The sequence below is a fragment of the Catharus ustulatus genome, chromosome 9 (assembly GCF_009819885.2).
Source record: "Catharus ustulatus isolate bCatUst1 chromosome 9, bCatUst1.pri.v2, whole genome shotgun sequence".
NCBI classification, from domain to species: domain Eukaryota; kingdom Metazoa; phylum Chordata; class Aves; order Passeriformes; family Turdidae; genus Catharus; species Catharus ustulatus.
In genome coordinates, this window is record NC_046229.1 from 13,253,736 (window position 1) to 13,278,298 (window position 24,563).

Sequence of the window (24,563 nt, forward strand, 5' to 3'; positions counted from 1 at the left end):
AATGTGCTCCTTCAGAATGAGATGAAAGCCAGACAAGAGCCGTGTACAGGGAGTCAGTCTGGATGTCTCATTGTATCACCTCCTGCATTACTAGGAAACACCAAGAGTGGGATCTCAACAGTTTTCTGGAAGCTTTCTGTCTGGTTACTGTGAATATATTTTTTCAAAATAATTCTTTTCCATAGGGTGTAAAATATCTAGTTTGTTTTCATTTGTATTGGTTTGAAGAACATCAATGCACATACCATATTTTTTAGTTTAATATGCGAGGAGAATGTTTTGTTTGCTTGCAGTTATAAAAGTTTTTAGGGACGCCCGTAATAAAGTATCCTTGTGTTTTGGGAGGGTTCCAGCCATGGATATTTTTAGTGTGTCTGACATCCATGTCTCTGGTAGAAGACAGCATCACAGTATGCTTTCTGAAGGTACAAGTAGGCGAAAAGGCTTCTTCTCACAAAATTAGCCATAATGAAAACTGATTATCTATTAATGTACTGGGATTAATTTTGTTAAATGGCTTGGTCGTGTTTGCCCTCTAGTGGCAGTGAATTTGGAAATGATGGACCCCCGGGAGTGGCCAAGAGGAGCAGAGAACATCACTAAGGGATTTTATTTAACTCTGTTGTTTGTTTTGTGGTTCTGTCTATTTATCAGCCTCCACTGTGAGCATATCACTGCACAGGGAAGGCTTCCTCTCACCTAGAGGTCAGGGTGAAGTGTGAGTAAACCTATTTCCTGCTGCTCCTTTCCCTCAAGGGGGAAACCATAGAGGAGATCACCAAGTCTCTTATCTAGAAGGTTAATGCAGCAGCAGCTGGCAGGAGCAGAGGGGGCTGCAGTGTGGTTTCCTGAGGGTTTGCTGTAGGAATCTGTTCAGCTTGTTGAGACACACTTGATTATGTAGTGCTTTTCTGACAGCCCTGCTTCCTGACTAACAAGGGAAAAATAAGCCCTACAAATAGCATAATGCAGAATTCAGGCAAAGAGAAGAACTTAAAGTAGGAAAGGTCTTTTCATAGGAAGGAAATCTTCTGAGGAGGGAAGAGGGTAATGAAACCCAGTAGCTGTGAAATTGCTGTGTGATCACCAAGCAAGAAAAGTGCTTGGTTTGTCATTCAGAAAAATTATTGCCGTTTTCAGTCTTGAGATATTAGAATAGTAAGACAGACTCTGCCACACATTTTATTTCTCATATACTGTTTTAAAAGATCTACCAACATTTTTACAGCAGAAGAAACTTTTAAACTTTCTTCCTTAAGTGCGTATTGACGTGGAGGAAAACAGCAAGGCTCATGTTTTCAGTGTTAGTGCAACTACAGAGGAAATAGTTGACATTTAAGGATGATGTAATGAGAAAATTACCAGGTATCTTCCTCAAGGGCTGACTTTGGGTGATCCCACTCCATCTGTATTCCAAACACCTATGACTCAGGGCCATTGGTTTTTAAAAAGCACTATTTATTGTCTTGATTGCCTTAGGATGAAGTGCCTGTAGAACAGTGGAAGTGTAATGAGAGTCTTATTGGATGAGAGACTTCCCAAGCTAAAATATGAGTTTTGGCAGCTTGGCTAAACAAATATGTTTCCAGCTAGCAGTTGTGAAAATCTCACACTGTCTCCAACCCAGAGGTTATGCAAATGTAAACTGTTGTGGCACTGCTTGTCTCTTCTGCTCCATATGGAACTGCAGTTAAAAGGGGACTTGATGACTGGAACAATGGTGAAGGGATGGACGCAATTGCAGGAAATATTTCTATTGCTGTTAGGGGGCCATTCAGGCTTAGAGTCCTGATCACTGATTTCAGAAATATATATATATATTTCAACTACTCTTTGGTACCATGCTGAAAACATGCAGAAGGTGACATTCAAATGTTTGGAGTTACTCTTAGAATTAATAATTGAAGGAGTTACCCTTAGAATTAATAATAGAAGCTGCAAAAGAAATGAGAAATCCTTCTCAATTATTTTTATGTTTATATTGATATGATGTAGAGCCATCCTATACCCTGAGCTATGATTCTGCTTGGCCAGGACAGGGTTTACTCTATAGGTGTTTGTTCATGTAAAGCTGCAGATTTGGTAAAACACAGAGCACAGAGCTTTGCCTGTGTCTATGACCTAAACCATGACCTTTAATCCAGCCAGTCTGTGCCAACTCACTAAGAAGAAGCTGAAATGGGATACCAAATTATGTGCAAAAATTTAGTGCTTTGAGCCTCAGATCCTTTGAGAAATATAAATAAAATAACATCATCACAACATCCCTGAAAAGCTCCTCTGTCCCCTGCCCCAGAGAAGAAGGTGAGGCAGAGAGCAGCCTGCAGATGCTGCAGAAAGAAGCCACTTCCCAGGGCAGTTTTGGGGCTGTCACATTGTGCCTCTCTCTGCACAGGAGGGGCATGTCAGCATCCCAGAACTTCTCATGAGTGGAGCAATCCATTTTGTCGATCCACCAGCTGGCCAAAAGGTGGGGGCAGTGCCAGGTTCCCTGTCTGCCTGGTGCTAACCAGCTGGCCCTGGGCATGCTTAGGAGCCTACAGAGCCAAGCTGAAGGCAGGAGGCAGCGCGGGGAGTTGGCTGCTGCTGGACTGGGAGCTGGCAACCTTACCCAGCCCAGGAAGCAGTGTAATCTGTATGGCTGCAGCTGGGGATCTGAGCACTTGGCAAAGGGGGCAGCCTGCCTGCCAGATTTATTCTGGTCTGTCAGGCAAGGTCACCAATTAATTCCTCTGGAGCATTTCAGTTTGGTTGCATTAGGATTTTCCAATGTGAAGCTGTAGTGTTGTAGAGACTGATGCCCGGCTTCACAGAGGAAAGAAAAAGAATTACATACAATGCAGGTGCTTATACTCAAGACTGAAATCCTTAATACTCCCTTCTATACTTTTAAATAGGAAAGTCTTTCACTGACTAATTTTCACAAGCTGTAGAGCTCTCCAGCATCCTAAAAAGCAGCCTTGCCTTTGCTCAGAAATGGTGGAAAATCTGCAGGGTTCAGCCCCTTCTCACGTGTATGGTATGAAAAGTGTCACAAAACTTGCTCTTCCCTCTATACTCCACCTGTGATTATGCTTATACCTATTTTTAGACACTGATTTAGCGGGTTGAGCAATCATGGGAGATGTGAGTCTCCTTCCCTGGCCCACCATCTCCAGCTGTTTTTCAGAATGGGCAATGTATGTGCCAAAACCTAGAAGGTGACTTCAGGTAAACAAACCTGTTGCCAGGGACCCCAGGGCCCTGTGAAATGGGGTGTGTATGATGACATCTTCAGCATTTCCTATTGAAGTCTTGGTAGGTATTGGGCTGGAGGGAAAGATGCCTTGGATCCCACCTGAAGTGCTTTACTCTCCTTGATAATGGAATTCAGTACAATGCCCTGGGATGGACACTGTGCTCTGGCTTCAGACACAGGAAGGTCAGACCTTGTAGTACAGAGACTTGGGATGCCAGAGACAACGGGGCCACCATGACTCATGGTGTAGATCAAAAGGAAGTGCTGTTATTTCTCAGAGGTGAAACATTCAGAGACTGGTGTATCTGCATTGAGTCTGCAGTAATGTAGGCAGGTTAATGCCACGGTGAGACAGCACTTGTCTGCCAGCTCTAGCTCCAGCCTGAGCCTGTGTTAATCTCTTATGCCCATAGTGTATCTAATCTGTATATCACCCCCCAAGTCATGAACAAATCTTGAATATTAATAGTTTTGTTTAGACCACAGAAGCAGGAATCTGAGTAAAATTCTAGCATGTTAGCTTATTCAGCCCAAATTCTTGGCTCTGTTTTTTTTTTTTTTTCTTTTCTGTAAATATCTTTTTTATCAACTGGCAAAAGCAAAGCATCAAAACAGCTCTAATTAGAGTAAATACTCAACTACATAAGAGACAGATATGGCCACAATTACACTAGGCATTTAAATATTGTTTCATATAATGTGAATGGTAAGTTACTTTTTTTGAAGATTAAGAAGATACATGGAGGAAATAATGTAAAAAGGATGGAGATAAATTTGAGGGAGCTAGTCACAACATTTAATGTGTTTTTCACCATTTATTCTGTTTTGAAATTAATTTCAATCGTAAGAACATTTTAAGAGTCATGTAAATGTCCTGAAGCCTCAGTATGAAAGGAAACTGTGATCATTTTCCAAGTGAAACAAAACAGAGATGTGGCAAAAGCCTGGGGATTATTATTTCAGCACCCTAGTTTAGCACTATACTTGTTAGTCACCCTTGCAGAGTTTATGCAGGATTTGGGGTTTGAGGTGCAAGACTCTGATTAGTATTTTTCTCCAAAGCACTCTCAATTTCTCTAAAGATCAAACGCATCAGAGATGGTGGAGAATATGGCTTCTCAGTAAGAGGATCCAAGTATACTTGGGTTAGCTGCTACTGTAAAGATTTTGATTTAATTTTGTCTATAGTATGCAGATGGCAATTGAAGTCATCCAAAATAATCCAGAAGTTTTGGATGTTCAAACTTGGGTGTTCTGGGGCCTGAACTCCAACCTTGCCTAAAATGAACATCACCTTTACAACAACTATGGTGTTACACATGCCCCTGACTCAGCCTGATTGAAAGGCACTGCAGAAGGAAAGTCCAGAGAGGAGAGGGAGCAAGTTTGTAAATCTCCAAAATCTCCAGCTTACTGATATTTCAGCCTGGGGTACAATGTGAATTCTGAAGATGCCTGAATAGATGTGCACAGTGCAGAGCTGCAGCACTGCCTGCTCTCCCTGTGCTCTCCCAGGAACAGGGACAGGGTGTGCTGAGGTGTCTGCATTTGTCCTGACCAGACCAGCAGATGCATAAATAGGGAAGGGAAACTGGGACAGCAGGAAGAGACAGGCTACAGATAATGAAGGGAAAGCTCTGTGATCAGATCTGTCAATATAGATAATTCCTGCTTCCCAAACCCCATCTGAAAGGCAACTTAATAATATTAGGACATAGAAGTGTTTGCTGTGAATTACAGCTAAGTGAACTGCAAGTGAAAAAGGAGGAATAACCAGATTTTTTTTCTGTATGTTAAACATTTTCAGGTACCAAAATAACAACCTTCTCTCACTGATTCAGGAAGAACTATAAGTACTATTTTTGAACAGTTTTGGATTTTCTTAGTAAACTGTTCTTCCAGTACTTGCAGTATAATTATTGCCTATCCAGCAATACCAGAAATAAGAATATCTTACACAGTGTCTTTTTCCTCTGGGGACAACGTGAAATGCTATTCAGAAGGGTATCAAACTCTAATGTACTTACAGGATAAAAAAATCACATAGTAATCAAGAGTGGAGATAAGAGGGAAAAACATCCCACCCCAAACCTTGATTAGAATTTGTGTAAAACTACCTGGAATATATCAGACTTATAAAAAAACATAAAGGAAAAAAATTCAAACCATTGTAACTAAATAAAAAAACCAGTAGATGGCATGAGAGACCTTGAGATTTGACATAAAACTCAGATGGCCACTAATAGCTACTCACTTCTGCAACCTTCTGAGCTGTCTCTGGTTTTAGCCCTAACTACTGTATTTGCTAGATTCCTGAGGTTTCTTATTCATCAGCTGTGCTTAGATCCGCACAGTACATTTATTTTTAGGGACAACTAAAGTTCATTTAATAACTCATTCAAACATGCTGAGTAAAAGCCTAGCTTTGTTGAGTTTAACCATTGGTTTCAGTGGGGTTAGAATAGTAGATGCTATTTTTTTAATGCTCACGCTGCGGAGCCGGCATTTCATTTCCAGGAGGGGTCTGGTATTAGTGGTTTTGTCCTTTCCTATCACACTGCCACTCTTTTCTCTGGAGCAGAATGATCATGCTTTCCTGAGTCACTGTGTCATTTAAAATTAGTGAATCAAAAGAGCCAGTTCTGATGGACAAAAGGTTTGTTGTCTTTGTCCAGGACACAAAAGGCTGTGTCTCCGATAGCCTTTTTGCCTATCTGTCTGTAATAGCACCATCCAATTCTGGGCTTTTAGGAATAATCCACTAAGGTTTAACCAAAGCTGACCGAGAACAAATTAAGTATATTGTTTTGATTTTTTCCAAATGTATAGTTATTTTACAGCTGGATGAATCTGAAAATGAAAACCTTCAACTTAGCAATAAAATATACTCATGTGGTTAGGAGATCTAGTGGAAAAATTTACTTTTCATTTCTAGAATCACTGAAGAACTTGCAAAAGACATATGGGACTATAAATTCATAAGCATTTCTGACTCCATCAAGTAGGTAAGTAGTCATATCTTTCTGATGCAGAAAATGAGATGCAGAAGTCCCCAGCTTCATGTAAAACCACATTATGGAGCTGCAAGGGCAGGATTAGGACTCAAGCCTGGTTTATGCTTAGGTCTGCATCTTTTTTTCTGATGTTTTTTTAAAAAAACAATACTAGAGTACCATAATTGCAAGATTATATTACTTGGTTACTGCAGTAAAGTCCAGAATTCATTAATACATAGAACTGAGAAGCACTAGGAATGAAAAGTAGAGTGCATAAAAGCTCAGCCTGCGTAGCACACATTTTAATACTCAGTTGGGTACATAGCTTTGGCTTGCTTCATAAGATAGGACAGGCATGATTTCCAAATGAGGTTTAAATCTGGACTGCAGATATTCTCCCAGATGGGTTGGAAATGTCTGTGTGGTGCATTAGAAATTCCAGAAGGGCTTTTTTCACACTTGTACTGCTAATGTTCTTAATTCCTTTGGCAAAATGAGCTGGTTCTAAGTCTTTTGCTTTGCTGTGCACACTACCAACCTCAGGCTTTTCTAACGTTCATTACATTGTGATTTTACAGCTGCAGTGAAGCCTTTCAGGCAGTCAAAGGCATTCAGCTGTCTCAGCAAGAGGGCACTAACGAACAGGAGTTGGACGGAGAGGAAAGCTGCCCCTTCGAAGTGGAAATAATGAGAGCTGTGTCCCACCCATGCCCTGTGCAGACCAGAGGAAGGTCAGTGCCTGGGCTTTACCAGTGACTGCTTTCCCCCTGTTGAGCCTGCCCCCAGAGCAGGCTGCAGTACTGGTGGGGTGATGTGAGTGAGTTCCCTGCCCTGGCAGCAGGATTTCTTCTCTTACTAATGGCTCTTTGCAGTTACTAAATCCCTGTTTTAGCAGTTGAGCATGAAACTTCATTTTTCTTCTCTCCCTACTACCTTTGTCTTTTCTGAAGTGGTTGACTGGCAAAAGTTTCTCTTTTGTAAACAAGGGGATTAAAGAGAGAGGTGTTGGATTAAAGATGACAGTCTGATCCTATGAAAGTCAATGTCAAATCTCCCATAAGCCACAGTGAAAACAATACCAGAAAAGAACTCTCCAGGTGTAAGACTAGTGTGATTTTAAGGGAAAGTGGAATGCAATATTCTTCAACTCCCCTCTTGTTTGAGGCTGTTTTGCAGTCTAGCACTTCTGATGAGTTAGTAAAACACAGCTTTTGTGCAGGGAGTTTGTGAATGCTTTATTACAAATAAAAATACAGGGCAAGAATTCATGTTACTGGTCTTAGTTTGGTGACACATGCATGAAAAAAATCTGTTGAATAGAGCACTGGTTATTTGCATATATTTTCAAATACAATATGTAAACCAAATTAAGGCTGGGGGAAGAGAATGAGGTAACTGTGTTTTTGCCTTTATAGGTTATACCCAGGAGAGAGGCTTGGGGCAGAGGCAAATACCCTAGTCCCAGAGTATGCACCAGGCATGAACAAACATGAAATGGCTTACTTCTGGAGGTAATGATGTTATGGCTGTACACAGAGAAAAACTGGGCCTTTTCTGAAAGTGGGTGGCAAGCTGCAACTCGAGAGAGAGTAAAAGGAGCATGTCCTTAAATTCTAATGCTTCTGCTCTTGAAAGAAGAGCACTGGGAAGTGTTATGCTGTAATTGTTCAACTATTTAGTCTTCAATCATCTTTCTGATAGATTATGTTTTAGTTAGAAAGAAAAGTATTTTCTTTAATGACAGTTTCCTGCCAGGGTTTGGGTTCAGCTGTACCTGCCCACGCTAAGGCTTCTCTTGGAAGAGAGTGCTGGCTGCTATTGACTGTTATGGAAAACATAGCATGGTTCAGTGCACGGCTGATTTGTGACACAGGCTGAAGAGATAGTGTGCCACTGCCTGGGGGTTTGAAGGTGCCACCTATTCCTGGTCCCCTGGGGTGGGAGGGAATTACCTTTCTGCACAGTGGGAGCTAGCAGATTGACTCTTCACTGGTTAAACACAGTCTGACTGTCCTGCTTGTATTTTATTTTACCTTTATAATGCTATTGATCTTACATATCTTTCTATATATTGCTTTTTTGGAGTATTTGGAATGCTACTTGATGTATTATTGTTCCCTGAAGTTTTTGAAGCCATCATTTTCATAAATATACAATAGGAGATGGTAAAGCAAAAAAAGTTCCTATTCACACTTTTAGTTAGTTCATGAAGCAACAGCACATCCATTGAAATTTAAATGAAAATAGGGACTGTGTCACACACTATAGCTCTCTGGAAAGCTACAGTGGGAGTCTAGCAGTCCAATTCATTCCTTTGTAGAATGTACTAAGGCTAATGGTCTTGCTGGGAGTAAAATATATTTTTTTTTGCAGAACGATTCCAGGAACAGACGTTGCTCTTTACCAGAAAACATAAAAGAAAACAAATGCTTACTGTGTCTTTAGTATGCTAAATATGAAATTCTTTGCACAATGGAATGTTAGCAGTAGCCGTAATCATGTTTTCCTTTCATCACCTAGTGAACATAATTTTAAGAGCAGACTGCTGTAATTATATCGCAGATAAAAGGGAGCGGAATTTCTGTATAATATTATAGTTGGCCTGATTGTTTTGTTGATAGGGAAAAATAAAGAGAGACCACATGAATACTTATTTAATGAACATATTTATTAAGCAGTGCAGACTGTACATAATGCATTTGACTTTGCAGTAGGCTTATTTTCCTCAAGCACCTTTCTTAATATTTTACTACAGCTATTATGTTCCCTTCTTATCTGTCCAGCTATTCAATTATTTGTGTAGTATGTCTATAGCACAACGCTGAAGCGTTTAGCTTAACTACAGCTGCCAGTGCAGGAACAATCAATGTCAGCATCCACAGACTCCACAACATCCTCAAACGCAGATTTCTTATCGCTGCTTTTCTGCCATTCCAACAGGCTTACAGCAGTTTCTGTCAGGAGAGTGAAGCCATTGTTAACTAACATCAAGCAAATTAACACATTTCAAAGAAATACTGTTTTGATGGCTGTCAACTCCCTCATCAAGTAAAGAGTGAAATCCTGCCCTCACGACTGACATCTGACTCATTGACTTGGAACAGGATTTTCATCCATGATATAATTACTGTAATACTTCCCTAAAACCAAACTGAATTACATCTCATGAAGCACAAAGACAAAAGGAGGCTGTGAAAGTGCTGGAGGTCGCCCCTGTCAGTGTAAGACCACCACGTACCAACCCACATCAGCAATCACTTCTGTTAGTGCTGCCTATCACTGGGTATTTCAGCTATTTGTCGAGGTTCATTTCTGAAGGGTAAGCCCTTTGGAGAATTTTCAGAGGTTCATAAACTTCTAATTAAAGTTTCCCATATATTGTGAAATCTGGCAGAGCATTGTCAGTTGCAGTATTAACCTTACCACACTGCTTTATCAACAGCAGCTTGAATAAGCCATATTCCTTAATGCTGAAATAATCTAAATGGAATAATGATATTCATCCTCCCAATAAATATTCCTAGCTAGTTGGAGGTTTATCATTGCATCTGGAAGAATATTAGGACATCCATTTAGATTAAGTTTGTATAATGAGAATGCATAAAGCTTTCATAATTTTACTTCCATTTGTTTTATTCCTTAGTTGGACAGTATATTTATAACATGCCATCCCTCATCACAGGGAAATATGGACACTGCTGTATGAGTTCAGGTTGCATCAGTCACTTATCTTCTGAAAGGTTAACACTCTCCGTGGCTAAATTACTGTCCAACATTAAGCACAGGTTTTAAACTGGATAATAAACTGGATAATAAATATTTCCCAGAAAGATGCAGGAGATGCCTTTAAAAATATGTATTATGTTTTCAGGCTGTGAAAGGAGAAATGCTATAAAATGTCTGAATTCTGCTTTTTATATACATCATGTCTCTTACTCTTGGCACTCTGTGGGTCTGAGCACATTCATATCCATGTAGGAAATAGTTTCCTTGCAAACTGGATCATGGTTGAGTAACTGATCCCCATGCATAGCCCTTGTGGCATGTTTGAAATATAAACCAATATGTGGACTTAAACTTGGACTGATGCCTGCCTCAGTTAAGTTCCTAAGGCCACAGTCTTGCTGATTTGGGGACAACAGGAGAAATTATGCATTCTTGTACTTCATTTTGTCCTTGCTCCACTGGTGACAGTGATGGGGTCCTTCAGTTTTGAAACAGAAAACTATCATGTATGAATTCTCGTATAAAAAGTTGAGAAAAGTTCTTTGTCCTGTACATGCATGTTCCTAGATAGAGAAAGATGAAGATTTCTACAGTTTCTACTGCTTCTCCAAGTGATCAGACATGAAAGAAAAAAAATGGTTTTAAAGTACTAGCGTTGTATATTGATCCTTAGCCTAAGAAAAATTTAGCAAGCTGAAGAACAATAAATGGCATCTTTTTTTCTTTCTTCTCCCCCTCCTCCTCTTTTTCTGCTTCCTCTTCAGGACAAATAAATGAATAAACAAATAAATAAGGCCTTGATTAGAAGTATTGCAAGCAGACTTAGTCTCTGCTTCAGTAATGAACAAGAGAAGCCTGCAGTTGCTCTGAAAGCAGCACTGGCTGCAACAACTAACATCTTTTTTTCTGATTTTCCTCTTTTCTCAAACAGTTTTGTGAGAGAATGAGACAGCTTTATTATAGCCTAATATTCTGAGGCAGTGAGTGGTCTGGGGTTATGACACTTCAGAGATACAGACTTGGATACACAATAGAAATCTGTGAAACATGGATATAACAAGATTTTGGAAGGATTTTTTGTGGAGGGTGGGTTTTTCTATTTATGAAAGAATGCATCCATTCTCATCTCAGGGAGCCATCAGAAAACTATTAACACTCTCTCTGTGCTACTTGTTGAATAGGCTGTTGCAGATATTTGACTATTATAGAGAGATCCTCTCGACTTTTCTGGGCTGATTCAGCACATTGCAGATATTAATAACACAAGTAAAGTGCAAAGTTCTACACAGATGTTTAAATTCAGACATAAATACCCTGTCCTTTCCAGTACTACTCAACACCGGGTGCATTGGATCCAGTGAAACTACACTGGCTTATTCCAGCTAACAATGGATTTGGCCAACAATGGTTAGCAGAGAGCAAATCACTTCAATAGATATTTCCTAATGGTAGGTTTCCCTGTAAGCTATATAGGTAATTAATTAAAAGACTTAGGAAAGAATGAACCAGAAATATCTGTACGTTTCAGGTTGGATTTTTCTTTCATGATTATACAACTTCGGTGTAAAACTGTGTTAGACAGTGCTTCATGTCCTGGTATAAATGAAATGAGCAAAAAGCTTTTTTTTTTTTTTTTTTTTTTTTTAAATCTAGGGCATGAGTATGTGTATATAAAAAAACCTTAAAAACCAAACCATTTTCTGGAACAATCTAGAGAAACTTCCAGCAATGTGTTTTTGCTGATGTATTGCACAGTGGCATGGCATGGCAGTCTAATTACAGCACTCATGTCACACTACTTGACTGACTTTCAATTGCCTTGCCTGCCCTGGTCTACACGAAATTGCAGGCTGTAATGTACATAAAAGGACTCAGTGTTGGTTATCTCAACTTTATGGAGATCCTGAAGACATGACAAATTTTATTTTGTGGTTTTATTGATCGCTGCTGCCCCTTTTACCTCCTCAAATGTTTTTCTCAGATGATGCTACCTGCCATCACCTCACCTAGCTTTTAGCTGGCCAGCACTGTCAGCAGTTATAGCAAATACTAAGGGGATTAAAAACAGCAGCTCAGAGAGGAGCCAGAGCAATACAGGTCTGTGCATGGCTGTGCTGTTTTTTGTTCTTTCAAGGGCTCTGACAGCTCCTGCAGTACATGACACATGGAGGGAGAAAAATACTGTACCTTTTGGGAAGCAGTGGAAGCCAACCTTTACTGAGGCTTTTTCGATTGGAGTACAGTCTTTCATACATTTCAGGACTGGGTCAACAGAGTAGCACGTAGATTCCTCACCATCAACAGTAGGATTTCGATTCAGCTTCACATAGCTGCGCTGCAGCTTGCACCCTAAGAGGAAAAGGAAAGGTAGTTAAAATTGTAGAAATAAATCCCAATCGATCCTTGCAATAATAAAGGTCTATATTTTCTCCTTGGCTTTTATTAAAACACAGGTATCTGACAAACCATTTTCACAGTAGTGAGGTTATCAAGATAGGACAATAACAAGTTGAGGAAAGAGTCTGAAAGGGGAGCTATTTTTAAAATCTAATTGCACAGTATAACCCAAATGGAATCATGTATACTCAGTTTTTTAGAACTACATAATACACAGAAAATAACCTCTCTTGTCTGAAAGCTATTAAGAATAGATACTGCAAGCACAATGGCTACTTCATTGCATTAGGAAAAATGTCAACCGTAGTGAATGGATAAAAAAAAGGGCAGCATTTATATAATAACAACAAGGATAATTTTTGTATTGGATGATTTTTATAATGCTGCAATTATCTCACTAGAAAGGTATAATGTAACTTAACAGGATCCCAGCTACGACTCTGTTTCCTGACACACAGATAAGTACAATTCTGCTGCCACTGAAGTCAAGGAGAAAGCAACCATTAACTTCAATAAAATTATTTCGGGTCCAAGGTAAATGGAGACCTACCAAACAAAATTGTATTGATATTATGGCAGTCTAACATTGTTTTTCCAGCTACATGTAAGATGAAGCTTTTTAGTGTAGGAATAGTTCTAAATATTTTCCTGAGATTGCACCCTCACATGGAGCAGAACAAAAATAAAATTTTTTGTGCTTTGGAAATTTACATAAATGTAGCATCTGACACTGCATTCATAGTCTGCAATTTGTGTGGTGAAATTAAGTCTGCAGACAACAGCTAAAACTGTTTCGATACAAAGGTGAAAATCACACTTTTTTCAGTGGAAGCAAGATTAGGGCTGATTTTGCCTTGCAAGAAAAAAGCTCCTCAGTGTAAGAAACAAAAATCAATTATTTAACACTGAATTGCACGAGACAAAGACTTTTGCTGGAGCATATATTCTCTATATTCACAAGCTGTGTTTTAAACAGTCAGTGGTTAATAAAGTTAAAATGGATACACATTGCTATTGAAGTTTCTAAGTAAACGGTATCTACTGATTTAAAAAAAAATAAAAATTCTAGATGTTGGCAGAGGAAAAGTGAAATTGTAATCTATCCAAGCATAAAGTTTTCCCAGATCCACTCACCACCAGAGCAGGTTTCTTCCAGCAATACCCATGAATGAACAAATGCAGAACAGCTGTGTGCCAGCCTATGGTTTGGCATGAGGAATTCATTTTCCTTTTCTCTGTCATTATTGCCACAAACTCCACAGGTCTTTCCTTTCATCCATGAAGCAACTGTAACCTGCAAAATAGCACACCTTTGTAGTGAGTGCTGAAGTGTTGGTCTGTCACACCAGCAAGGCACTAGGCAGAAAGAAAGCAGTAACATTGAAAGTCAGTGCAGTACCTTAAGATTTACACCATCAAAAGTCACCCTCTTCAATCCAAGTGCTGGAACTTCCACAGTAACAGTTTTGCCATTTTTATAAATTTTAACATCGCCTGGAAAGAGATGGTGAATCATACAGTGATTGTCTTAAATTAATGGGGAAACTGCAGCACAGAGCCCACACAATGCATTTTCCTTCATGATGATAATTTTGCTGCTGCAGTTAAATATATATATTTAAGTGGAGAGGAAAAACAAAAATAGAAGAAATAATATATTTTCAAAAATATTCTACTGCTGTTACCCATAGCTGGAACTGACTTCTGTATCCTGTGTGCTAAATTTTGAAATGATAATGACAGTGGTGCTGCTCCAGCAAAATGTCTGAACTAAAGCAGCTCTCTGTGACTGTAACATGAACTTTTTTTCTGAACAATCACCAACCTGGGTATATTATAAGAAGGGGCTTTATTCACCTGTCAGTTATGCTGCAGGAAAGTAAGAGTGTACATACTATAGGAAACATGAACATAATCAATGAAAATCTTAAGAAAGTAGTCTTTAGTTTTCTCTTTCAATTAATTCCAATTGTGTTTTCTTTACACTGAGATTTTTCTGTGAAATTTATAAAATCTTGATATTTAGTTCCCAGGTCAGTCCTGAAAAACTGGGTATCACACCTTACCTTTTTCATACTCAAACTCTCCACTGTGTGATAGAACTTGTTTTTCATTGTATGCCACAAGGAGAGATGAATTTGAGGCAGGACAGATTGTGATGTTCCTTCAGAAAAAGCAAAAATAAAAGAGAATAAATTAGCGGTTAATTTAAAATGTGAAAAATATAGATATATGTGACTATCTGAATTTGAATGAATGAACAACAGTTTTCTTTCCAAAGTGCAAAATTCATTGGGATGATGGGCTTTGATATTCAACCTTTAAAGAAAACACAGCATGGGGACTTAGTAAGCAAGTTATCACACATTGGTGGCTGTGGAATTCAAGACAAGAGAAACTACACCATAGGGTCTCAGATGAGGACCCTTTCTGGAAATTCTCTTTCCCCATATGTCTCATTGAAAACCAGTTTCAGCTAGAAACTAGATATGTCCCACTCCCAGACCAACTCCTTGAGAAACTTTATACCTCAGTATAAACCACACTTACGCTAATGTTGTGTTTATGTGAACCTTTCTTGAGAAAGATTGAGGATCAACCTTTCTTGTAGTAATGATGAATTTTGGGTATTCAGTACAGTCTTGAACCGCCACCAGGTTGCAGCTTTTATTGAAAGAATATGAATGGCTCACACGATCAAATGTTTTGAAATCTCTCTCCCTGATTTCACACGTGGCTGCAAAATAAAACCGTAAAAGAAATGGCAGATATGAGCACTGTATGTGTTACTGTGAAGAACTGAAAGACACCTCTATGAGACTGAACTACTCAGCAAACAGGAAGAAAACTTTACTTCCTTGGCAGAAGCCAGAGAGAACCTTACATGAGAACACTAGAAAATAACTACCTGCTCTACACTATACTAGTATTGATTTTGATTACATGCCAAACAAAAAAACTCAAGCTAACAGGGACTAAAATATATAAAATTCTTGAGAAACTGGATGCCATAACAAACTATGATAAAAACTCCCCTTTTCCCACAGGAGTGCTAGGCACCAACCAGGTAGAGACTCACATAGTTCCTTTTTGAATAAAATAAACTGGCCAGAAAATACATGGACTCTCTTGTGCCCATCACCTGATGCCTCTCAATGAAGAGCTGGCACCTTCTCAGGAGGGGCAAAATACAACCTCTAGTCCTTGAAGACAGGAGTGATTCCCAAACTCTGAATGTTTAGAGCAGTTTGAAGCCTCTTCATTCATCTGCCAAAAAACCTGCTTCTCTGTGAGGGAACAAACTGCTGGAAGCAGGGCTGCAGATGCTGTGCTTCCTCACAAGACCATTAGAAGGAAAGGCAAGGCCCAGTCATGGCAGAGTACGGATCTACACACATTGCTTATTCATGAGACAAACATATAAGTAACATTTACATTGATCTTCTTGTGCTATTTGTGAAGCTATTTCAGGAAATAAATTCCAGGCAGTGATATCTCGAGTCTTGTCAGCTGGAGATGGGCCTAAGGGCAGAGTGAATGGCAATCGGAATCCCTGACAATAAAGTGTTACCTGAAAAAGCAGAAATGAAAATACATTAAGATAAATTGAACCATATGCTCAAGATATGACTGCAAAAAACCCCCACTCTTATCTTGGGAAAAAAAAAACTCTTGAAGATGCATTTCTACAACTGAAGTTGTGTTAGTCTCTGCAAAATGCATCCTAACCTTCAGCTTTTGTGAGGAATTATTATCATCTCTTCTAGTCATACTTGACTTTTTGAGAAGTTGTTAAGAACATTGAAAAGTAACAGAGATAAGTTTAAGTGATAATTGAGTGACTTCTTAAAAAATAAGATAACAAGTTGAGTAACTGAGATGATGGACGTGTTTGGAAAAATGAGTATCATCCATTAAGGGCTGAAAAACAGCATGTTCAGCACTGGGGTAAGATCCTTCACTGGAGCTACAAATTATATTTGCCAAGAGAATCAAATGAATGTCTAATGCACTGACTTCTTCATTGTCACATGTTAAAGATCCTGCAGTACTGAAGCACTATGGAGGGTTAAAGACACACGGGTTTCTGTCTATGAATAGCTGGCTGTTATTAATTTACCAGAGGTCCATAGGGGAAAATTTTCAAAGAGGTGCATAGGGATTTGGTGGACAATGAATTGCTGGGACTGTGCAGACCCTGCTGCAGGCTGCTGTGGGAGGGTGGCTAACTGCTCCAGTTTGGTCAGAGCAGAGCTGTATTTGTGGCTTGCTCAGAGCAGTCACATCAGGCAAGGTTACTGCAGCTGTGGGGCTGGAGTGCCAGCACACACAGATGCTGTTTGTGGCTGCAGCAGAGTGCAAAGTGTCCTCAAGGCCCCCTCTGTCTGCTCTGAGAGCCTCATGCAAGGACTAGCCACGCTGGGTAAAAATGCATAGAGGTGTGAGTGCAGAGCAGTCACACGTGAGACAATTCGGCCTCACCACTGCTCTCAGAATGCAAATAAATTATTTGACTACAGAGTCTGATTTTCAACTTACTACTGCACTGAGCCAAAGCAGCACAAAATCAGGAGAACTGTTGTATGTATTTGAACACTCACCTAATATAGTCAGGTATATAGCAGCTTCTCTAAAAGGGAATGTTTTGCTTTTTATTTCTTTACATTGAGTGTCAAAACATTCCAAGCTGAAAATCATTCAAGGTAAGGAAAAACAAAATAAAAATTTAACGTACCTCAGGAGCTTTAATTACTGTATCAATTGTTCGTGGAGATGTTGCAGCTGCTCTTACTATAAATTCATGAGATGGATTTCTCTGATGTACTTCTGAGAAGCCCAACACGAGTGCTGCACCAGGAATGTATTGCATGAATCTAGAGATAAACAAGATGTGACAAACTCAGGTGCATGAACAAAAGCACACATGGGACCGCGAGCACTACTGGCATATCCAAAAAACCAGGAAAAAATGGAAGAACTGAAAAGTCAAGGAAATAATACCTTGAGTCAAATTAAATGATTTATTTTATCCAGAAGAAACACACTGGTTCTATTTTGCTTATTTAAAATGGTTATTTTTTGAGACTGAATAGAAGAAAAGTTTAAAAACAAAAAAGGCATTTTGCACTGAAATAGCAAATAATTTAATATTGAAAACGAAATCAAGCATACCTTTAAAATATTTGGAGGCTATCATTTAATATGAAACACGTGGAAAAAGTAGAACACATTCACACAATACTTGAGTACCACTGAACTTGTGGTATCCATTCAAGCACTATCTGGACAGTTTGGGATGAAAAATTCCATCCAATTCTTTCAGTGTTTTTCAAAAGCCAAGTAGGGCAAAAAAGTAAAATAAAAAACTTATAAAAAAAAAAAGTCAAATAAAAACTTAGGAAATAATGAATTACATACGCTGTGCTTGTCTTTTTTATCCAGGATGGAAGCTTTCCCCATTGCACCTTCAGCTGTGCAGCTGGCTTCCTTGCCAGCTGTCCTGTGGTAGTCACTGCTGCTATCCTGTAATCCTGGCACTCCTTGCCCCATCTCAGCCTGGCCTTTGTAAACAGGGAAACAGTCACCCAAAATTCAGAAAAGAATACCAGAATGAACTTTGACCATTTCAAAGTACAAAATTTTCTTTCACCAATTTGTGCATTGATCCTTCATATTTCCAATCTTCTACTCTAAACAGAGAAATTTTGACTTCTTCATGCAAAATCTGAGGCATAATAGCAAAAGTTTTCTGGTCTGTGCAGAGCTGCATATCCTGTCTCAAAGCAGCCACTGAAACCTGTTGAGATTTCCTTAGACGTGGTAACTTCCTAATCAATATGCAGTTTTTTACTAGAAGAGGACTGCACTATAATTTCTCTTTGGCTTCCCCAAGACCTCCTTATTTGAACCCACCCCCTCTTTAGTCAATACTGAATATCATGTTGAATTTGTCAATTGCAGCTGCAAAAAGCTAAGGTTTTTAAATTTTTGCACAAACATCTCTTGTTCTAAAAAATTTGTGGGAAGCACAGCACAGGGATATGCAAAACAAGTAAGGACCTGTTCCTTCATTTAGGATGCTCTCTTTGGCATCAACGTGTTAGCCAACTTTGTTTTTTCCATCTTTTCATATAAAATCTAAGAAATACAACATTGTAAATATATTTGAGTGATAATTCTTTTGAAATCACAGAACAGTCTTGGAAGGGACCAAGAAGGATCATCCAACTCCATCCAGAAAGAGTTCAACTCCGAAGTGAATGGCCCATACAGGGATCAAATCCATGTCCTTAGTGTTATCAACACCATGCTGTAACCAAGTGAGCTAATCTTGGGGTCAATAAATTATACACAGGAAAACAGGCAGATTCCCAGACAAGAAAACTCATATTAGAACAAACAATAAATAGTGATGAAGAAGTCATTTTTTCAAACATTTTTATGCCTTTATTGTTTATATTTTGATTTATCTTGAAAAATCAATATTTTTGCCAGATTTTGAAGTGCGTTATTTTTTTTTTCACTATTATCTATTTTTAATTCAAAAGAATGGTAAAACATTTCCTGAAACTTCCCCAAATTTATGAAACATTTAAAAATAAGCATGCCTTTCCTGTTTATACTCCTAATCAGGAGATTCTCTGTGCCTGCTCTGGGCTTTGTAGATGTGTCCCTGTGCGAAGCTGCCTGTGCACTTACCTGTGCTTTCAGAGGCAATATCACAGCATCAGCACACACTTTCCAGTTGGTCTCAGCCAGCTGAACCACAACTAGTTGCACATCAACTTTGGCAGCATCAGAACGAACATATGCTGTAGCTTGATAACCTTGATTTTTGTTGTCACTCCTTATTGCCTGTGCCACGACCGTAATGCCAGGTGGAATTACGTCTCCTAGGAAGTTGCGCTGAAAAAGAGCCCCCAACCATCTGTGCTTAAGTATTTCTGTGTATTCACCAGAGAGCCTGCAGTCCAGTTCATGTGTGCTGATAGCAGGCTGCAGCCCTTGTCCTTCATCAGTTTACTTTGCAGCACATATTTCTATATCCACAATAGTTAAGGATGGATTCGGTAGGAAACTTAATTATTCAAAAACGTGATTATTTTGATGAGGGATCCAAGGCACTTCCAAGCTATCTTTATGCATACAGAAGGCTTTTTTCATTATTTTAATGTTTCAAATAGCTGCCTACAATGTGTACTAGAGACATTCAGAGTAGTATACACATTCACAACTTATTTTCCTATATTATAATTTCATCAAGCCAATCAAATATTTTGAAATCCTGCTTAGTAATAGACTTTCCCTAAACATTGCCTGAATTTGCAGAGCTATCTGTCCTATTATTATGTAGATACCTTTATGCAGTTCAATTATAGAATACTAAGTGCATAATAAAGGTAAAGACGATCTGTGCTTAATGGGCCTTCACATTTACCAATCAGTAATGTCCATGGAAAGTCTGATTTTAGTTATACTCTACATGCACTTGTGACCTCCAGTACACATTTAAAAATAATTAGGCAGACTTATTTATCTCTTCCTTATTTTTACCTAAAGCAACTGATTTTGTATTCTGGGTTTTCACAGGGAAAAGAAAATTCTTTCCTCTTTAACTCACAGCTACATTCCCTTCAATGTGTATAATTTCCAAATCCAGGCTTTCACATACTACAAATACCTTCAGATATGAAGGAAAGGAAACAGGCAAACAAAAGCCTGAACACAAGGGGATTTGGAAGAAAAAAAAGTTGGGTTTTTTTCTGTGGGGGAAATATCTCAATGAACTTTGACTTTCAATTTACAGACTTGACTTTTAGTGCTCCTCCTGAGCCTAGCCCCTCAGCTGGTTAGTGCCAGCACATGTACAGCTCCTGCTCAGCAGCCAGCTGAGCCTGGCTGCTCTGGGTACCACACACAGGGTTGTACCTCATGTGTCAGGCTGGAGCCATGGCTGTGGTGGTGGTGGGTGCTGACTTTTTTGCTTCTGTTTGAGTTGTGGGCAGAATTTTCTCCATGGTGGTGGCTGCTGCTGCTGCTGCTGCTGCTGCTGCTGCTGCTGCTGCTGCTGTTTCTGTGGCTGCTTCCTGACTCAGAGGAAGATGATGATGAGCTGCTTGATCCTTTATGATGTGGATGCTATGAAATAAAAATAGGTTAAAAGTCTATGAGATAGCTTTTAGTTTCAGCCTCTGTTGAAAGAAAGACTGCATAGACACTGATTGCAAATGACAACATCACGCTGTTTGGGTGTAATGCTAGGGAAAATGAAAAGTGGCATTTCATAAGTAGTCAAATACATCCACATCCAGAAAAATAAAGATAATACTATGTTATGAATAACAGTATAAATCATCTTCCTCTTTCACATGCAGGATATATAATAGCTGTACAGGCAACACCCACAAAAGCCACTCCATTATCACCCTTCTAATACATGCTAAAAATACCTTACTGCCATAATGTGTACTGAACCTGGTTTCTGAAAAAATCCATGTAATAGTTTTGCCATGGTTGCCTAAGAACTGTGGACATAACTGTGCCCATTGGAAGGCCCCACTGTTCTGTCATTCCCCCATGGTCTTTGTTAACCTAGCTTTGACTGCATTTGTGTGTCCTGACCCAAATTTGAGAATTGCAAGTGCTGCAACACCAAAAAGCTGCAGTGTAATAAATATTAGTAATAAATCTGCTTCTTTTGTTGATCATCAGTATTGTTATTGGGCATTATGGAATGGTCAAGGGAAATAGCCCAAACAAAGCCCTTCAGTAACAGGCTTGATCACATCAGCTGCAGCTACCATGGCAATGTGCACTTGAATTAGGCACCTACCCAATGGACGTGAGCAGACTTGAAGCGGAGACTGTACACTTTTGGAAGGTGAGATTTCTGCAAAATTCCAAAAGAAGTTATTACCCACAGCTCAGTCAAGATCACCTCCTGGCAGAAGTCAAAGTATTAGACAGACATTTTACCCATTCTGTGGAAATGTCATGAGTACTGCCACTGTTCACTTGGGGCTTGCCGTGGTTGGTCTCAGCTCGTTTGTCAGGTTTGCTGTGCCAATGGGAAGCACCAGAGCTCTCACTGCTGCTGCTGCTGCTGCTCTGTGTTTTGGGCTTCTGCTCACTGACACCTCTCTCTCCTTCAGCAGCACTGGCAAGTGGGAATGATGTGGTCTTGGACTGCTTCTTAGCCTTATGCTTTGTACCAGATGCTTTGCTACTGCTGCTGCTACCTGTGCTGCCTCTGCTACTGCCTTTGCTGCTGCTACTACTGCTTCTGCTGCTCCTACTGCTGCTGCTGTCCTTGCTGCTGCTGTCCTTGCTGCTGCTACTCTTACTACTGCTACTATTGCTCTTACTACTACTATTGCTGCTCTTACTGCCACTACTGCTGCTCTTGCTGCTATTACTACTGCTTTTGCTGCTACTATTGCTGCTCTTGCTGCTATTACTACTGCTTTTGCTGCTACTACTGCTGCTCTTGCTGCTACTACTGCTGCTCTTGCTGCTACTACTGCTACTCTTGCTGCTACTACTGCTGCTACTCTTGCTGCTATTCTTGCTGCTACTCTTGCTGCTACTACTGCCACTGCTACTACTACTGCTACTACTATCACTACTACTGCCACTGCTGCTGCTACTACTGCTTTTGCTGCTGCTACTGCTACTGCTGCTGCTGCCACTGCTGCTGCTACTGCCACTGTCTCCAAAGGGGTAGAACTTCTTTCCTTTGGCTTTGGAGAGCCCTGCTTTCAGATTTATCTGGGCACCTTCCTGTGATGCTCTGTCACCAGAGTCGCTGCTGGAGGGGCTGCTCGTTGTACTCTCAGCACTTGCACTGGTGCTGCTGGCACTGGATGAAGAGCTCCTGTATTTTCTTGTCCCCTAGTCAAGGGTAACATTGGAAAAAAGTTATTTTTCTATGTTCCTGCAGAACAACATAAGTAAAATCAGAACAACACAAGTAAAAACATAAGTAACCTCTGAATCTCTGCTGCCGGAGAAGCCAAGGTGTGTGCTTGATAACATTCTTGCAACACATCACAATAATTCAAAGGCTATTTCATAACAATGTGTTAAACCCACACATAAGCAGAACAATACCCCAAACACTTAGGTGATAAGGAGTGTGTGCAGCAGCTGTTGACCAAACAATGACATGTAACTGCTATCAGTAATGACAATGCTGGCGCTGTCACTGACTCAGGGCAGGTTGTGTAGTTGGTGTCAGAGCATTTTGCTGCAGTTGCAGGAGCTGTAAATAACAGACTACTTTTTGGCCACACAACAGCTATTTTGTCTCTTACAAGATATTTTCAGAAAAGCATACAAAACCAACCTGCTCTTTCTAATGTCTTTCACTTGCAGAAGGATAAGTGCTAACAAAACACCTGCTGAAAGACTTGTGTACCCAAAAATTTGTCTTTATTTTCCGCTTTGACATAATATCTACACAAAGGAAGCTACTTAGTAGAAGGAATAAAAACAAGCTTTGTGTAATGTCTCCCACAAATCCAGAAGTGGAATTTCGCAGCAGTACCTGATCATCAGTGTCAGCAAGGATTTTCTTCACTTTTTTAATTGCTTCTTTTCTGGAAGATGCTTGTGCCTTTGGATCTTCAAATGTTACTAGACGTATCATTTTTGTAGGAGCTTGGTCTCCTGCTTGAATTGTGACTTGTATTTTTTCAATAGGTGCCTCAGTGTAAACTGAAATTGCATGACATTACTGTTACTATTAGCAACTGAATGAGAGAATAAGCCAATTTTACCATAATTTATTTAGCAATTTTTTCTCAAATATAAAAGCTCAATGATTATTATTGGTATCAAGCAACTTCGTTTAAAAATTTCTCTAAGAGCTAGAGCACATAATGGCAACCACATTTTAAAATATTACCAGGATACTGGATTCTTTTCAAGACAATAAACAAAATAATCAGCAGATTTAAGTCAAGTGAATTGGATTGCTTAAAGAGATAAACCATGGGCTAGTGAATTAAACATCAGATAGGAATTGAGGCTCAACTCCTGGACACTAAAGAATGGCCCAATGGTTTCGCCATTAGTTTGGTACTTAGGAGACCTAGATTCAGTGGCCTGCTGTGCTTTTATTTCTTATGATCATGGATTAAGACATTAAGGACTAGATCCTGGCAGGGTTAATCCATAATTCCCTTTTAGAGTCTGGGTTTTAGAATGTAGCTACAGGACACTGCATCAGATCTGTTGCCCATGTCCAATTGCTCCGTGCTTGCATCCCAAATCCAATGATTCAGGATGCATCAGACACACTCTGCAGGCACAGATCAGCTCTGCTTGACACTGGCCGTGCTGAGTGACATTGCTGGGAGAGCTGGGAAATTGCTGCTCAGGCGAGTGGGGTAGAAATGGATGCCTGCTGTGAGCATAGTCTGTTGCCAGTCCTGGCAGGCCGGGTACATCTAATTACAGATTTAGTGGTACTTATGATGCAAAAAATATATATGTACATAGACATCTGTATCAATTTATCTATGTGTGTGTGTGTATACCTTCACCCACTATTTTCTTTCTTGTGCCCACTTGTATTTACCTGGCTTGAAGCTTATTCTCAGGGCGTGCTCTCCAACTAGGTAATAAAGAGGCAGGTTTTTGATAAATGCTGCATGCACGCTTTTCTTCTCAACACACACTTGAACTCCAAATGTACTTGCATTGAAGCACATGGACTGAACAAATGGCTCTTTTTGGGAAGAAGAGTGTCCAGAAGAAAAGGGATTTCCAGATGAAACATCCTCTGCAGACTGTTTATCCTGTTAGCACACATGTCCAGTTAACTCAGACAACAGTGAGAGGAATACCTGCATGCTATAGAGAAAATTACCTGTACTCTGCAGGGGGAGTTAACCAGTTTATTTGAGATAGCAAGGCTGTAACATAGGACTACTTGGTTTTAAATTGGAAAAAAATTATCATCTGAATGGGTTGATTAGACTACCTATTGTAAAAAGAGCTTCAGGTTATAAGAATGGGAAATTAATCACAAATTAATTCTAAATATTTAATTTTGTTTTCCTGGAATTTTAGACAGTGTTAACAGGTTCTTGATAAAACTGAGTGTGCCTTAGACTGACTGGAGTTTTTTCCTTTGATTTTTGATGTGTCAGACAACAGAACTTTCAACTATGTCCACAAAAATTCTGACTCAGATGAGGTCT

At 39.6% G+C, this 24,563-nt stretch overlaps 1 protein-coding gene across 1 annotated transcript in view; it reads right to left on the bottom strand.

Annotated features, from left to right (window-relative positions):
- Window positions 1-8,883: 8,883 nt before the first annotated feature.
- Window positions 8,884-24,563, bottom strand: part of LOC117000262 (vitellogenin-1-like) — a 43,083-nt gene continuing 27,403 nt past the window's right edge. The window contains exons 21-36 of the mRNA XM_033067761.1: window positions 23,939-24,158; window positions 22,904-23,073; window positions 21,828-22,248; window positions 21,334-21,596; window positions 21,191-21,247; window positions 20,287-20,496; window positions 19,057-19,263; window positions 17,776-17,918; window positions 17,093-17,231; window positions 15,793-15,928; window positions 14,908-15,094; window positions 14,424-14,521; window positions 13,757-13,851; window positions 13,492-13,651; window positions 12,148-12,309; window positions 8,884-9,188 (exon numbers count right to left, since the gene is read on the bottom strand). Coding sequence (XP_032923652.1) covers window positions 9,070-9,188; window positions 12,148-12,309; window positions 13,492-13,651; window positions 13,757-13,851; window positions 14,424-14,521; window positions 14,908-15,094; window positions 15,793-15,928; window positions 17,093-17,231; window positions 17,776-17,918; window positions 19,057-19,263; window positions 20,287-20,496; window positions 21,191-21,247; window positions 21,334-21,596; window positions 21,828-22,248; window positions 22,904-23,073; window positions 23,939-24,158 — 2,787 coding nt within the window. The 3' untranslated portion in view covers window positions 8,884-9,069. The remainder of the gene's footprint in view (window positions 9,189-12,147; window positions 12,310-13,491; window positions 13,652-13,756; window positions 13,852-14,423; window positions 14,522-14,907; window positions 15,095-15,792; window positions 15,929-17,092; window positions 17,232-17,775; window positions 17,919-19,056; window positions 19,264-20,286; window positions 20,497-21,190; window positions 21,248-21,333; window positions 21,597-21,827; window positions 22,249-22,903; window positions 23,074-23,938; window positions 24,159-24,563) is intronic.